This window comes from Miniopterus natalensis, chromosome 18 (assembly GCF_054644295.1).
Source record: "Miniopterus natalensis isolate mMinNat1 chromosome 18, mMinNat1.hap1, whole genome shotgun sequence".
Taxonomy (NCBI): Eukaryota; Metazoa; Chordata; class Mammalia; order Chiroptera; family Miniopteridae; genus Miniopterus; species Miniopterus natalensis.
Genome location: NC_142098.1, coordinates 23,685,796 through 23,702,533, shown reverse-complemented (window position 1 = coordinate 23,702,533; position 16,738 = coordinate 23,685,796). Strand labels below are relative to the sequence as shown.

At 44.3% G+C, this 16,738-nt stretch overlaps 1 protein-coding gene across 3 annotated transcripts in view; it reads left to right on the top strand.

Annotated features, from left to right (window-relative positions):
* The first annotated feature begins 433 nt into the window (after positions 1-433).
* The window catches only part of PDPR (pyruvate dehydrogenase phosphatase regulatory subunit), a 30,607-nt gene continuing 14,302 nt past the window's right edge, over positions 434-16,738 (top strand). The window contains exons 1-9 of one of the 3 annotated variants that reach the window (XM_016196507.2): positions 434-534; positions 5,967-6,254; positions 7,598-7,731; positions 11,366-11,447; positions 11,542-11,705; positions 12,621-12,742; positions 13,536-13,653; positions 14,386-14,535; positions 15,508-15,700. In XM_016196507.2, coding sequence (XP_016051993.1) covers positions 6,031-6,254; positions 7,598-7,731; positions 11,366-11,447; positions 11,542-11,705; positions 12,621-12,742; positions 13,536-13,653; positions 14,386-14,535; positions 15,508-15,700 — 1,187 coding nt within the window. In that variant the 5' untranslated portion in view covers positions 434-534; positions 5,967-6,030. Of the gene's footprint in view, positions 535-1,057; positions 1,121-5,966; positions 6,255-7,597; positions 7,732-11,365; positions 11,448-11,541; positions 11,706-12,620; positions 12,743-13,535; positions 13,654-14,385; positions 14,536-15,507; positions 15,701-16,738 lie in introns of those variants that run through there. The other 2 variants (XM_016196511.2, XM_087827359.1) reach the window with 2 other exon arrangements.

Below are 16,738 nucleotides of genomic sequence, written 5' to 3'. Positions count from 1 at the left end.
AAGAAGCCTTTTAACGCCTTGGAACAGAGTGGCTCTGGGCTGCGGCCCCTCGTCGCGCCTCGACGGTGGAGAGAACCCCTGCGCCCCCCGCGCTCCCGCGGGGCTGCTGCCCACCCCGGGCGTCCTCGCTGCACTTCCCCAAACGGACAGGTTCTGAGGCTCGAGTTCTAATGAGGCCTTGAGAGGCGACGCCTCCAAATCGCCTTCAGCTCAGCGGAGGCAAAGGAGGGACTTAGCGAGCCCCCAACAAGCCCCACGTGCAGGGGCGGGGCCGCAGAGGGGACGCCACGCCGCGCGTGCGCGTGCGCGTGCGCGTGCGCGTGCGGTCACGCGCCGGCGTACCCTTGCTCGGGGGCCGTAAAGTGCGGAAGGTCGCGGTACCAGTTCCCCGGAACTCTTTACTCCCTCCGCCCCACCCCCCCCATTCCCTGCCCCCACCCCCTTTCCGGCCCCCCGCACCGCTGGTGACCCGTGTGGCTGCTGCGGGCCTTCCGCCGGGTGTTGCTGAGCGCGGAGCCCGCGGGCGCCCATGAGGTAAGCGGACAGTCGCGGGCCGGCCTGACGTCCCCGCCCGCCCGGGCCTCAGCGCCTCAGGCCCCGCTGCGTCGCGTTTCCTCTTCGGTCTGGCTCAGGGGTGGTCGCCGCGGTCCCTCGTTTCCCGTCGGTTCTGCCTGGTTCTCCCGGGAAGGCGCGTCCTGGCGCCAGGACTCCGCCGGCCCGGGCCGAGAGGGGGTCCCCCTGACCTGCCCCAGTGTCTCTGCCGCTGTGCCCGCTCCGGCGGAGGTTGTCCGGGCCTCGGGGCCCCGACCTCGGCCGCCGCGCGCCCGCTCTCCGGCACTCGGGGTGACCTCTCTCCTGGCTCCCCGCCTCGGGCTTGCCCAGTCCCGCGGCGCAGATGAGGCTGGTCTAGCCCGGCCTTCCTCCTCTGCAGGTGGCAGTGTTTTCCCGCGTTGAAACGTGCGGTCCCCCTGTGCTTGACTAATTAGTGAGACGGCTGCGGGGTCCTGCAGTGAAGTTACCTGGAGAAGCCTAGGCTGGAGCAGGGTCAGTGTTTGTCCCCTCGGGTCCGGTGTGAACGACACTCAGATTTGGTTCAGGGATCTTGAAGTCCATTTTGCCTGTGCGTGTAAGCATGACACACGAGGATGCGGGGTGGGGCTGGGAGGGGGGTGAGCCGGGCCCAAAAGCACATTTAATTCATTTTCTGATATTGGACCAACCTTGCATCCTGGAATAAATTCTACTTGTTCTTGGTGTATAATCTTTTTAATGCACTGCTGAATTCGGTTTGCTTATGGCTTGTTCAAGAAGTTTGTCGCAAGGTATCTTTGGATTTCTTTCTTGATCTTGTTAACCCACTCATTGTTTAGTAGCATGTTATTTAGCCTCCCTGTGTTTGTGTGTTGTTTCAGTTTTCTTGTCAGTGATTTCTAGTTTTATACCATTGTGGTGGGAGGAGGTGCTTGATATGATTTCAGTCGTCTTAAATTTATTGAGACTTGTTTTGTGGGCTAACATGTGGTCTATCCTGGAAAGTGTTTCATGTGCATTTGAAAAGAAGTTTATTTTGCTGCTTTTGGGTGAAATGTCCTAAAAATGTCAATTATGTCCACCTGGTCTAATGTATCAATTAAGGCTGCTGTTTCCTTGTTAATTTTCTGCCTGGACGACCTATCCATTGATATCAATAGGGTGTTAAATCCCCTAGTATGACTGCATTACTATAAGTCTTTCTCTTTATGTCAGTCAATATTTGCTTTATATATTTAGGTGCTCCTACATTGGGTGTGTAGATATTTACGAGTTATATCCCCTTATTAGATAGATCCCTTTATCATTATGAAATGCCCTGCTTTGTCTTTTGTAACATTCCTGTTTGAAAGTCTATTTTGTCTGATGTACATATTGCTGCCTCAGCTTTTTTTCATTTTCCATTTGCATGAAATATCTTTTTCCATCCTTTTCCTTTCAGTCTATGTCTTTCTATCTGAAATGGGTCTCTTCTAGGCAGCATAAAAAACAGGTCTTGTTTTTTTTAATTCATTCAGCCACTCTGTGTGTTTTGAGTGGAGCATTTAGTCCATTGATTGGACTAAGGTAATTATTGATAGGTATGTAGTTATTGCCATTTTACTGTCTTCTGATTGTATCTATAGTCCTTCTCTGTTCCTTTCTTACGCTCTTGCTCTCTTATTTCATAGTTGGTGACTTTCTATAGTGTTGTGCATGGATTCCTCTATTTCTTTTCTTTTTTTTTTAATATCTTTATTGATTTCAGAGAGAGGAAAGGAGAGGGAAAGAGAGAGATAGAAACATCAGTGATGAGAGAGTCATTGATTGAGCCCAAAACCTAGACATGTGTCCTGACCGGGAATCGAACCCCGATCGCCTGGATCCCAGGTCGAAGCTCAACTGCTGAGCCACGCCCAGCTGGGCTCCTCTATTTCTTGTATATATCTTGTGGATTTTTGGTTTGTGGTTACCATGTGCTTCATATATAACAAACTATGTTTACAGCAGTCTAATTTATGTTGGTGGTTGCTTAAGTTTGAACACATTCTAAAATCATTACAGATTTTTACTCATCCCCTCCCCATTTTTGTCTTACTTTTTACTACTTGTATGTGTGTGTATCCCTTGATTTATTGTTGCAATTATACATGATCTTCCTACTTTAACCTTTTAACTTTATACTAGTTTTATAGTTGGTTGATGGACTGCTTTTACTAAATGGTTGCCTTTGTCAGTGAGACTTTTTTCTTTCCTATATTTTCTTATTCATCTTTTTTGTCTTTTCTACATAAAGAAGACCCTTTAACATTTCTTGTAATGCTGGTAAAGTGGTGATGAACCCCTTTACCTTTATCTTATCTAGGGAACTTTTTCTTTCCTTTTATTCTAAATGATAGCTTTGCTGGGTAGAGTAATTTGGGTTGTAGGTCTTTGCTTTTCATTACTTTGAATATTTTGTGCCAATCACTCATTTCACTTTCTGCACTTGTATGTCTATTTCCTTCTCTAACCAGGTTAGAGAAGTTTTCTGTCATTAGTTTTTCAAATAGTTTTTCAGTTTCTTGCTCTCTCTCTCTTCGTTCTAACACACCCATGATATGAATGTTGGTATGCAGATTACAGATTACAAGAAGACTAGCTGTGTGGAGAAGCTTCTACTTTGAGACGGCTTCACAGGGACCAAGGATGGGAGGTATGGTGGCAGTCACAAGATGGCCAAAATAATTAGTCCCCAGTTGGATGGGATTTCTCTTGGGACGCTATCTGTGCCTGCATTGGTCTCAGTTCTGGGAGTCCTCTCTGATGGACAGGCATCAACAGCTTGGCCTTAGACGATTTGGGCTGATGTGGAGCCAACTGTGGGTGCTGAGGCTGGTATGGAAGGTGGTGGTGGTGGGTTTACTAGCCATGTGATGCCCTGATGTCCACTTGTCTGCCCCCAATGTCATCTTACGTCCTCATCTTTTTTTTTTTAAATGTTTTTATTGATTTTGGAGAGAGAGGAAGGGAGAGGAAGAGAGAGAAACATCAGTCAGCTGCCTCCTGCATGCCTCCTGCATGCCTCCTGCATGGAGACTGAGGCCTCCAACTCCGGTCCCTACTGTTATCCATAAGCACCTGTGGTCAACTTGTCTGTAACCTTGTGTGTGCTTCCTGTCTTTCTTTGTCCAAATCTTACCCCTTTAGGCTCAGCTTAAGTCCGACTTCTTATATGATACCTCCCAATCGCCTATACTCTTTCTTCTCTAACTTATATTTATTGTTCTGTAGAAATGTATGCTTGGTTACAACCTGTGTCTTGTGTGTGTAAGTGATCAGCCTGACTAATCATGCTCTGCTTTTCTAGAAGGAACATCTTGTGCCTTAAATCTGCACCATATCACCTGTGGAAACATGAGGCAGGCCATCCTTCACTTAGGCCTATGACCCTGTCTCTCTTTCCTCCCCCAGGACCTCAGTCTTGTTATTGTGTCTCCTTTCTCACCCATCTCTTTATCTTTTACTGGGTCATCTCATAGCAGTGAAGTATTCTTAACAGCTGCCATCTTTATTACTTATTTATTTATTTGTCATCAGTATTACAGATGTCACCCATTTTTCCCCTTTTCGCTCCCCTCCACCCAAACCCTGCCCCATCCCAGGCCTTCCCCACACTGTTGTCTGTGTCCATGGGTTATGCATATAACGGCTCCTGTCTTTAAACAACAATCAGCTAACCTTGCTCTACCCCACATTCTTTTCTCACTCTGCCCCACTCTTCTGCTCCCTGTCAGAACAAACTGTAATGGGCTATCCGTACTCCCACATCTTGCTTATCTTCAGTTTGCTCTCGTCTATATTTCATCCCTTCCTCTCCCCTGAAAATGTTCTCCTTGAGGACACCAGGACCTCTGTGCTGTCAAATTACAGTGGACACTTGGCCACCCGGCTCCACCCCTCAGCACCCTCTGTAATTAACAACTTTTTGGAATACTTACCTCTTTTGGCTTCTGTGATACCTCTGTGTGGTTTTCTCTCTCTCTTAGCAACTGCTCCTTCTTTGTCTCTTTAACCACTTGTCTTTATCTGTACACTCTGATTCTGCCACAGCATTCAGTGCTGTCTGTAGTCTTGTCTTTTTCTTCCCAATGTGTGAATGCTGGGGAGACTCACAGTTCTTGATCCTTGAAATGTTACAGCTTTCAATACTGTACAGTGCTGCCCGGCAGGTGTGGCTCAGTGATTGAGCAATGACCTATGAACCAAGAGTTCCCTGGTTTGATTCCTGGTCAGGGCACGTGCTCAGGTTGCAGGCCCGATCTCCAGTAGGGGGTGTGCAGGAGGCAGCTGAGCGATGTTTCTCTCTCATCGATATTTCTCTCTATCCCTCTCCCTTTCTCTCTCTCTAAAAAATCAATTAAAAACATATTAAAAAAAATTGTACATATGCTAATGACTCCTAGACCTCCTTCCGTTTCATACTTGTATATCTAGCCGCTGCTTAGTGTTTCCATACAGATGCCAGATGGGCTGTAAAAGTTGAGCATTCGATTGTACACATACACATGCACACACTCACATTCACACTCAGCCTGCCAGCCTCGTTCCCTATTCCTTCCTGCTCCTTCACACTATAGTAAGTGGCCCCAGCTGCTTAACCCAGGAACATAGCCATCATCCTTAATTCCCCTTCTTTGCATTTTAACATCCAGTTTGTTGGCAAGTTAAGTTCTGTCATTTCTACTTCCAAGACAGTCTAGTCATGTCTTTGAGTCCACTGCCACCATCCTTGTCTGAGCCACCATGATGCCCCCTGGACTACTGCTACAGCTCCTAACCCGTCTCTGCTTTCCTCTCATCCCACAATCCAGTCTCCACCATGGAGCCAGACTGATCTTAGAAAACATTTCAGATTATGTCTTTCCCTCCTTTAGTATTTTCCTGGCATTTAGGATAAAATCCCCACATCCAAGGGCAGTGTGTAGTGGCTTTCTGCCTTCATCTCCAAGTTTCTCTTAGATCATCTCCCTCTCACTTTTCATGCTGGGTTCCTGCTGGTGTTATCTCTGTGCTTGGGCTCATTAAGATCTATCTCATGTCAGAGCCTTTTACACACTCGCTTCTCTGTTTGGAACACTCAGATAGCTGGTTCCATTTCGACTATCATTTCTTTTCAAATTTCACCTTTCCTGATCATGGTATTAGTTACTCCTTGTGACTTGTCTTATTTGATTATTGCTGCCCCTCTCCCATTCACACTCACACACACTCTGTCTCTCTCAGATGTAAGTTACTAATGACAGGGACCTCTTTACTGTTGCTTGCTGCTGTATCGAACCTAGCACAGTATGTGGGACCTAGTCGGTCCTCGCCTATTTGCTGTATGAATGATGATTGTTTTTTTTGCAGCCTTTTCTCATGAAGCATACACACTTAGTACAATGGAATGAAATACGTTTGGTTTTTCTTTCTAGTTCGAATGCTTGATATCTCCTTCTGAGCTGAGTGAGAGCTGGTCTCTCATTGCTGACAGACGTGATGTTTTACCGGTTGCTCTCTGTGGTCCAAAGACAAAGAACCCGCCGAGGATGGCAGAATTGTTCCTCAGCCAGAAGCAGTGCTTCAGCGGCCGATGCACATTCTGTTACCCTGCCTGCCCAGGCGCAGGTGGTCATCTGCGGTGGGGGAATCATGGGCACATCTGTGGCCTATCACCTGTCCAAGATGGGGTGGAAGGACATTGTCCTTTTGGAGCAAGGCAGGTAAGGATTCAGCTGGACATGGAGTCCCTCCTTCCCTCTCCTTTTGGTGATATTGTCCCACCTCTAGCAAATCAGTGTTGCTGAGTAGTATGAGAAGAATCACAGGTGAAAATCCTGTACTGTGATTTGTTTAGTGATGCCTAAAACTCATGTTTTCTGGCTTTAGAGAGCTGGCAGATTCCAGCAACCCAGTCTCTGAAACATGTACTTATTTCAGGTTTATAGCACATCTTGCCAACTTGTTCTTCTTAGGCAGCAACACAAATCCTGGGGGCCAAGGACTTCCTCCAGGACTTGAAATGAAATTGTCTACATTCTGCTCTATTTCTATTAGTTTTTCATTTAACTAATTTATTTTTTAAAATATATCTTTATGGATTTCAGAGACAGAAAGGGAGAGGGAGAGAGAGAGAGAGAGAGAGAGAGAGAGAGATGTCAGTGATGAGAGTCATTGATTGGCTGCCTCCTGCATGCCCCCTACTGGGGATCGAGCCCGGAAGCTGGGCATGTGCCCTGACGGGGAATCAAACCTCGATCTCCTGGATCCTAGGCTGATGCTCAACCGCTGAGCCACGCCCAGCCGGTCAGTAACTTATTTTGAAACAGTTTTAGATTTACAGAACATTTGAGAAGGTAGGAGGGAGTTCTCATATAACTCACCCTCATTTTCACTTGTTATTAACATATTAGTGTTACCTTCTCATTAATGAATCAACATTGACATGTTATTACTATAGTTCATAGTTTATTTGAATTTTTTCATTCCCCCTTAGTGTTCTTTATCTGTGTTAGGCTTTTTAAGTTCTATTGCCTACAACAAATTGAACCTTTATTTATTTCTTAAAAGGCAATACATTCACGAGTCAGAATAGAAAAGTGTCCAGGGAAGAGTGTCCAGGGAAAGTCCCTCTCCTGCCCCTGACCCCTAGCTTCACGTTTTCCTTGCTGGAGGCAACTTAAGTGCCTGGTGTATCAATCCAGATACTCTCTCCATATAGAAACAGATGTGTGTTCATCAGTATGTATTGGTGTGTATGGGTGTTCATTTATTTTTCCCCGTTTTATACAAGTGGTAGTATTCCTTAAACACTGTTCACACTGTGCTTTTCTCAATAGAATTGTTCCACATTGTTGCATAAAAGCTTTCTCGTTCCTTTTTCATGGCTGTAGAGTATCCCACTGTGTAGGTGAACTCGAAAATTGGACATCAGTGTCATGTCAGTGGGTGTGTGGGTTGTTTCCATGTTTCCATATGACAGAACAGTGCGATAGTGTGGGACTTGAACTTTCTGCATTCACAGATATGTGAGTATACCTAACAGCCTTTTGGATCCATCCTGCAGGCTAGCGGCTGGCTCTACAAGATTTTGTGCTGGCATCGTAAGCACTGCCAGGCACCTGAGCATCGAGCAGAAGATGGCTGACTATTCAAACAAACTGTACCAGCAGTTAGAGCAAGAAACAGGGATCCAAACAGGTAAGCAGATGACAGTCTGCCATTTACTAGTGTGCCCGTCCCCAGAGTCTTTTCCTCCAGACTGTGTCTGGTCCCATGTGAGTTGGCCTGGTCATTGGTAATTCAGACCTGAGCTGTAGTCTGGGCTCTGCCACTAGTCAGAGTATTACCTTGGGCAAGTCATTTCGCTTTTGATCTTTGTTTCCCTATTTTAAAATGAGGGGATTCCGTCAGTATTCCAGATCCTTTTTCAGATGCTGTAATTCTTATGAAAGTTTTCCTGGGCCATTTTCTGTATATTTCACTTGTTGAAGCACAGTAAGTGGCAGCGCTGGCTCCTAGAGGAGGAGGAACTTAAATTCATGTGGTTGGTAGTTAAATCATAGTTTGACCCATTGAACTTCACCAGTTGCTAGTAAGGATGTTCCTGACTCCACAGCATTCACATATTTCTGCTTCCCTGTGTAATGAGGGGTGAAGGACACAGGAAGTTATAAGCTAACTAGCACTGGAATAAGTAGAACTGTTCCAAGAAGAGGAAGACTCATCTACATGATTGTCCCATACGATTGAAGGTAGAAAGAATGGCTATCAAATTGTTGTAAGGTGACGGGTTACCCAGAAGCCCAGTATCAAGCCTGCTCTCAGGGCAGATGAAACTGTTTGGTGGTGCACTAATTATCGTGAGTGGGTAGGAAGGCCCAGTAGTGAAATTCTAGACACTTGCATATGTCAGGGTTGATCTTTTGAAGATGTTGCATAATTCAAATCACAGATAACTCAGGACTAATCCTGACAAAGGGTGGTAGCTTTTCTGTGTGCCAGCTACAGTGGCTCTGCCATGTGATCAGAGTGTAAGCACAGTGTGTGGTTTACCTCGCCAACCCTTTTAGAAATTATGTGACATATGACATTTTTATTAGGGAAGGATATTTGAATTATTTGAAATTTTGATCACAAAGTAAGGGTTTATAACATTTCCATTTTATATAGTTCGTACTGTCATGAAGTGTAAACTTATTTGTATACTATAGAATAAGACCAACTGTCTAATAACTAGGATTTGATAGCTGTGGAGGTGGAGAGAGGAGATGCCAGGAGAGGAACTAGAGGCCTAGAAGGAAGAGGCTGTGTATTCTTGGGCACATCACAGGGCCAGGATTGGGGCGAGGTGAGTATGCATTTGGGGTGACCCTGCACAGTCACAGCGCTGAGAGTAGTGCCGCCTTACACGGTGTGTCATGGGCGCCTGGACTACCCATGGTGTCATCGGACTTGGCCAGGCCTCCTGTTGAGAGGCAGGGCTCTTGAGTGAACATGATAAAAGTGCTTCCTGCTTCTGCACTGTCTCTGGCTTTTACTAGGGAAGATGCTGCTATAGACAGGACAGGCGGGAAACAGTCCCTTTGGTTGGGTTTAATGATGGCAACAAGGTATTGGTGTTGTATAGGTTAATACCTGGTTAATCATTTATTAACCAGGGTTTGAGTCAGAGTAGGGTCCACAAATGGGCCTAGAGATGAAACTGCTCACTCCTGGGCCATTAGGTCAGATCCTAGTGTGTTGCTGAGCCCTGAATTGCTCAGCTGGTGGGATTCTAGAGGAATCAGGGTCATAGGCTTCTTTTCTGTAAGGTAAGTGAGCTTAGCTTGCTTTCTAGATCACCATCTGGAACCTTTATAGGGCCTGCTTCTCCTTGATGCTTCTGGGGCAGTGAGGAAGTCAGGTAAGCAAGAGTAAGGGGTTCAACCTTAGTCTCACACCACTGTCATTTGCCAGTGGTGCAGGGAAAGGTGACACAGGGCCCCCGTGGAGGAGAGGTCTCCTGTTCAGTTGGGCAGGTGACCTGCCATGGTCACTTCATTCAGGGACTGCTATTGAGTCATGAAATAAGGATGAAGTGTCACATGTGCACTTAGATTTAAGGGGAAGATATTATCTGCTTATCTTTTGAAAAAAGTTCATTTACTTGAGGTGTTTCATTAACTTCTTGTTAATCAGACTTACCAAATGACTGAGTCCTCATTGCCTGACTGAATGTTAGTGTTGGGAGTGCTTCAGTTTGAATGTGATACAATTTTTGTAAAGTGAATGAAGGTAATATAAAAGCTTTTATAATCCTTTGAAAGTATTCTGTATATTACTTGATCTTATAAGGGTCATTCTTTTACAGCTGAAGAGACCTGGAGTCAGGGAGTTAGCTGTTTTTTCAATACAGTGATAATGCATTTTAAAAAATTATTTAGTGGGTTAAAAGGAACATATATACAGTGGTACTCGCCTATATCTAATCTATGGTAGTGAGTAGAAAATAACTCTGAACCCTTTGTCTCTCTTAGTGTGAAATTTAGGCTGTGATTAATCCCAGAAATCACTGGACACTCTGGCAGATCTACTATATTTAAACACCAATCTCTGACATTTCAGTTCTCCTAACTGAGACATTCTTGTCATGTCAGTGAAGGGTATATTTATATGATGATTTCAAAAAAATTAACAAAATAAGTTATTCTCACTGTACTTCCTTTGAAAAGATAACTGATGGATTCAACTCTTTCTTCATAAGAACTGAAAGTCATTACACTTTGGAGGCTTATCATTGACCCAAGTGTAATAAGGTTGTGTCAGGTATGATGGTTACAAACAACAGAAAATGACTCTGGCTATCTTGGGCAAAGGATTTTGTTGGAAGGCTGTTGGGTGCCTGTAGATTAAGCAGGAGGTTGCCAGCAAGAGGCAGCGTAGAGTCCAGGACATGGTTCCCCACAGCAGGCAGTGCCTCAGCTGGAACACGAGCTGTGTGGCCTGGATGCTCTGCACCTGAGATGTGTGGCCTCCAGCCATTCATCTACTGTCTCAAGGCCAAGTATTCCAGAGGGTTATACTGCATTGAAACTCCGGGAAGAAAATCTAAACAGTAAAGAATATAATGGAACCCTAGCTGGTTTTGTTCAGTGGTTAGGGCATTGGCCCTCGGACTGAAGGGTTCCAGGTTTGATTCTGGCCAAGGGAACGTACCTTGGTTGCAGGCTCATTCCCCGGCCTAGGTTAGGGCCCGTGTGGGAGGTAACCAATCGATGTCTCTCTCTCTCACATTAGTATTTCTCTCTCTCTCCCCCTTCCACTCTTTCTGAAAAAGCAATGGAAAAAATATCCTCAGGTGAGGATTAAAAAAAAAAAAAGAAAAAGAATATAATGGAATCAGTTATACACCCTGAAGACTTTTTTAGCAATGGCGTCTTTCCTTTTTTTGTTGTTAACCCTCCCCTTAGGATACTTTTTCCATTGATTTTTTTTTTTTTTAGAGAGAATGGAAGGTAGAGGGAGCGCTGGAGAAACATCAATGTGAAAGAGACACATTGATTGGTTGCCCCCTGCATGTGCCCCAACTGGGGCCAGGAATCGAACCTGTGACCCTTTGGTCCATGGGCTGATGCTCTTACCACTGAGCAAAGCTAGCCACGGATTTTTTGTTTTTAAGAATGGTTTTATATGCATTAAAATCTCATTTGATCCTCACAAAACTGAGCTGAGAATGTTTGGATGGTGGCAGTCCCAGGACTCCTCACAGGTCTTCTCACTTATAATCTCACCAGCTTGCCTCTTTGCCACCCTGTGTTTGTCCTGATCTGTCTCAGTCTGGGCTTTCTTACAGGTTACATAAGGACAGGCTCCATCTTTCTGGCCCAGACTCAAGACCGGCTGATCTCCCTGAAGCGTATCAACTCAAGGCTGAAGTACGTATGAGGCTGAAGCCTGTCCTGGCTTCACTGTACCCTGACCTCTGCTGGAGGGCCAGTGATGTCATTGTCCCCTTGTGTTCTGTTGCAGTGTTATAGGCATACCTTCTGAGATCATCTCCCTTAAGAAAGTGGCGGAACTGCACCCTCTCCTCAATGTGCATGACCTGGTGGGGGCCATGCATGTCCCAGAGGATGCAGTGGTGTCCTCTGCTGACGTGGCTCTCGCCCTGGCAAGTGCTGCCTCACAAAATGGTAAGCAGGTTAGGATTAGGGAGGAAGAGGTTGTCTAAGAAAGTGTCTCACAATAGGCAATGACACCAACTCAGTTACCATTTTGTCCACTGGCTCCTTTTGTTTTAATACACTATCTGTTACTGTCTTTCCTCAGGGCCACATTTTTCTTATTAAAGTCCTAAGGAACTGCTTTAGTGCTGATTTAGTACACTTCAGACTTAAGGGGCTCCTTTCGTCCACTGAACTGAGAAGCTCCAAGGTTAGAACACACCTTGAGGATTTAATTCATAGCTTGGATCATGTCCCGGGTTTGCAGTGAGTGAGGGGAAGACACATCGGTGTCCACAATGTTGTGCACTTTGAATGAACTGATTCATGATGTGGGTAGGTTAGGGTTTTGGATGCCGTTTGAACTTTTCTCTACCCCTTTTATAATTCCTGGAATTTAATTGTGCATTAAAGTTGGTTATTATATTTTCCTACCATTTTTTTAAAGGCTGTATTATTATTATTTTAAATATATCTTTATTGATTTCAGAGAGAGGAAGGGAGAGGGAGAGAGTGAGAGAAACATCAGTGATGAGAGAGTCATTAATCAGCTACCTCCTGCATACCCCGGCCGAGGATTGAGCCTGCAACCTGGGCATGTACCCTGGCTGGGAATCAAACTGTGATCTCCTGGATCCTAGGTCGATGTTCAGCTGCTGAGCCATGCCCTGCCGGGCTGCCTGCCATTTTTAACCTTGGGAAAGTCTCATTTACAGCCTGAGGATGTGGTTCCTAATAGTTTTTTGTTTGTTTTTTTAAATTAAAGCATTGACCTGGCCTCTTCAGTATTTTTTTATGCATTGAGAATCTGCTGCAGATGCTTTAATTCTGGAACATCAGAGGACTGATGCCCCAGCTCCCAACTCTTTCTTTACCTTGGAACAGGTGTTCAGATCTTTGACCGGACAAGTGTTGTTCACGTGATGATCAAAAAAGGTCAAGTTACTGGCGTGGAGACAGACAAAGGACAGATCGAATGCCAGTATTTTGTCAACTGTGCTGGTCAGGTAGGTTAGTAACAATAGCGGGCCACTGGTTTTCTTATTTACCTTTCATCTCCAGGATTTTTTGGTGTAGACTTAAGATTATATAGTGAAAAGGAAACAGATGTCAGGACTACACTTTCTTGTGTGGGCAGGAAAACTCAGGGTTCTTGTACTCCAAAGAGGACACCTGTTCTGTTCCCCCAGTAGAGTTGCGGTGGCCTTTCCTTCCTCCTCCCTGGGTGAACTGGTGCTCCCCTGTCAGGGGGCCAGGAAGCACTTGGGCATTGACATAAATCCTTGGCATTGGGTCTTTCTGTGGTGGTTTATTTCATTCTACAATCTAGCAAATAAAGTATTAGGCTGTTTTATTGTGTCAGGAGCATGGATTCAATTTCTAGAACACTAAGCTGTTTCTGCTTTGAAGACAATTGGTCCTTTCCATCCACTGTGCAGTTTAAGGTGACCTAGGAATACTTCTTGTCATGTGAAGTTCATTTATGATTGGTACTTGGGGTTTGTCGTTGAGGCCAGGCATTTTGTTAAAAGGCCTCATTTACTCCCCATGAGTTCCTTTTGCTGCTGGTAAAATCTGTCTTCCTTTGATCTAAAAGTAAGTTTTATGGTTTAAAAAGTCTCGTGTTGCTCCCTATACAGATAATTAAACTAAAGCAGGCTGAGTCTTGGCTTCCCACACCTGACACTGTTGCAAGAGCACACACAAGCCACTTGAAATTAAACTGTTTTCAAGTGGCTGAACTTGCTCATTTGTCTTTCTGTTCCTCTTCCACCCAAAAATCAATCTGTCCATTTGTAGTGGGCATACGAGCTGGGTCTGTCCAACGAGGAGCCGATTAGTATCCCGTTACATGCCTGCGAACACTTCTACCTCCTGACTCGCCCCTTGGAGACCCCTCTGCAGAGCAACACACCAAGTGAGGACCTGCACTTTGTTTTTAATCTTGTTTTCTTGCCACTGTTCTGGCTTCTGAAGGAAGACGCTCTGCTAAGGACAGACTGCCCGAAAGCGTCTTGTCTTTTCTAGAGCATGTTATAGGGAGGTGGCCCAGTTCTGACTTTTAAGAACTCTATGAAAGGATGGCCAAAATGGGCATTCCGCTTAAGCAGTTTTTTTGTTGGTTTTTTTTGCAAGCTAATTGTAGTCCCAGACAGAGGTCTAAATTGACAAAATTTGGAATATAAGCTGGAGTTTTTGACTTGAATGCTATATATTGTGGGAATGTCATAGGTAGGCTATAAACTCAGGGTATTCAGGGACCCTGAGTGCTGTAGGAGAAGGTTTGATTTCACTTCAAAGGCCTGAATAGCTGGAATGGGCTTCACAGTCCCCCCTCTTTTTAGGCTTATGTGGCACAGTGGCAGTTACGTAGTTTGTTGTGAGGACAAGTCAGAGCTTCTAGGTAACCGATCTAGTAAGAGGTAATCAGAGAAACAGGCTCCACTATAATGGTGAGAGGGAGAAACCTCCTCGACCTGGAAAGGTATTTTAAAGCTGATGTCTTCATGGGACGCTGTTTTGTTAATAAAGTCAGTAGTGATTGGGTGTTTCTGTTTTGCTTTTTTTCTGTCCATTTAGAAAGCTGGCTTACCTCTAACCCCTGTTTTTCTCTTCTACTCCCCACTCCCTTGTCATTTCTCTTCCTCAGCTATCGTGGATGCTGATGGCAGAATTTACATCCGCAGCTGGCAGGGTGGCATCTTGTCTGGGGGCTTTGAGAAAACTCCGAAACCAATTTTCACTGAGGGCAAGAACCAGCTGGAGATTCAGAATCTACAGGAAGACTGGGATCACTTTGGTGTGTGAACTAGATAGTCATAATAATGCCCTATACTTATCTAAGATGTTACATTTTTCAAAGCATTTTCAAGAATAGCACCTTGCTTGATCTTTGTAACAGCCCCATATGGAGGTTATGGAGGGCAGGCTACAGAGTTTGCCTGGTCTCAGGACAGTTACTCAGTAGCAGATTCAGGAGACTAAATCTTGGACTTTGGCTTGTTTTTTATTTATTTACCTAAAATCACTGCTGAAATTTTAGGCTAGGAGGAAACCTTTTCTTAGGATTTCATATAAGATAAAGGAAATTTTTAGAAAGCAGACTTACCCTGTTAATATGGTTTTTTACTCAAAATAATTTTAATTTTATTATTGAATAGTTAATACAGTCACAAGGTTCCAACTTTAAAAGATATGAAAGTCTATAATGAGGAGTTTTCTTCCTACCTTAACTGATTTTTTTAAAATGAAATTTTCCACAATAAATAGTTTAAACTTCTAAAAGTGGAGAGCATAGCATAAGGAAATCCCATGTACCTACCAGCAGGCTTCATTCTGGTGTCACCTCTTACCACTGTCCACTGGATTACTCCTAGATGATGTACTGACTTTAAAACAGGCTGAGCATGTTTTTGCAGCCATCCCAACTTAGAAAACCCTGCCCTTTCATTGCATCTCTTAGGTGCCACGTGAGAGCTATAGCACTGAGCCCTTCAGATCCTTACCTGTAACCACGTGTTATTTGCTCTTCCATAGCTCCTTTCCTTTCCAGAATATCTTCTTTCTCATTCTTCATGCCAGGCACTTCATAGGTGTGTTCCATAATTCCAGCAAGTGTTCTGCTTTCTGATACATGGCCCAGTTGGCTCTTCTTAGAAAATCCCTTCCAAGAAATTTTATGAAAGGACAGGGAGTAGGAAAGTATGAGGAGTTGGAAGTTTTGAATTCCCCCAAGTTGAGGACTCTGTTTGGCTTTGTTGTTATTGCTTAGAGCCCCTGTTGAGCTCCCTCCTGCGTAGGATGCCAGAATTGGAGATGCTGGAGATAGTGAAGTTGGTGAATTGCCCTGAGACCTTCACGCCAGACATGAGGTGCATCATGGGCGAGTCTCCTTTGGTTCAGGGCTACTTCGTCCTGGCAGGAATGAACTCTGCTGGCCTTTCATTTGGTGGAGGAGCTGGAAAGTAAGTCTTTGTCACACTCAGTTTGTTGTGCTTTTTTCTTTCTAGAATGATTTGTTAAAATGGCATATAACATATAAATATGGTATGTTAGTAATAAGATACATGTAATTTTAGTGTCCCCTTCAAAGTAATTACCATGGAAGGCTCTCCTGATATTCCTGAAATGTTGTTGTGCAGAAGGTTTTTGGAACTCCTATGTTGGAGTTAGCCACTAAACCTGTGGGATGGATGTTCTTGTGTACTCTCAGTTGTAACAAATGTGGGTCCTTTTGCATACTTGAATTTGGAAACATCCAAGTATGGTGAGTGAGATAGATGATCATGCTGAGTATTATAAGTTTTTATTTAAAAATTAGGTACTAATAAAAATTTAATAAGCTGGTCATAAAAGGACAAATACTGTGTGATTCACTTCTATGAGATACTTAGTTTAATTCATAAAGATAGATAGTAAAAAGGTGACTGCCAGGGGCTGGGGGTAGGGAATGGAGAATGATTGCTTAATGGATAGAGTTTCAGTTTGGGAAGAGGAAAAGATTTGGAGATGGAAGGTGAGGAAGGTTCACAACAGCGTGAATGTACTAATGCCACTGAACTGTACACTCGAAAATGGTTGAGATGGTCAATTTATGTGTGTATTTCTACAATGTAAAAAATTTTTTTTAAAAATTAGGGCGGTCATTTTTCTTGAGTGACTTATTATAGAAGGGCTCTGAAAACAGTTACGGAGGTGAAGTTACCAAAAACCTTTGGAGCAGAGATGTGGTCAGATAACTGTATAACCTCCTGAGGAGACTGTTTTACAGAAACAAAATTAAACACATTAGATGTATAAATTAGAGCACATTTGTATACATTTTAGTTTTATTTCTTCCTAGATGTGCCTGTGTCTTAAACACTTTCTGGGGCATCTTATCATTAGAGCCAAAATCCTCGTAGTGGTCTTATGAGAGCAGCAGATGGATCCATGTTTGTTCCAGAAAAGTGAAGGAAATTGCCCAGAATCGCCACCCAGTCCCTGACAAGACAGGATCTTTG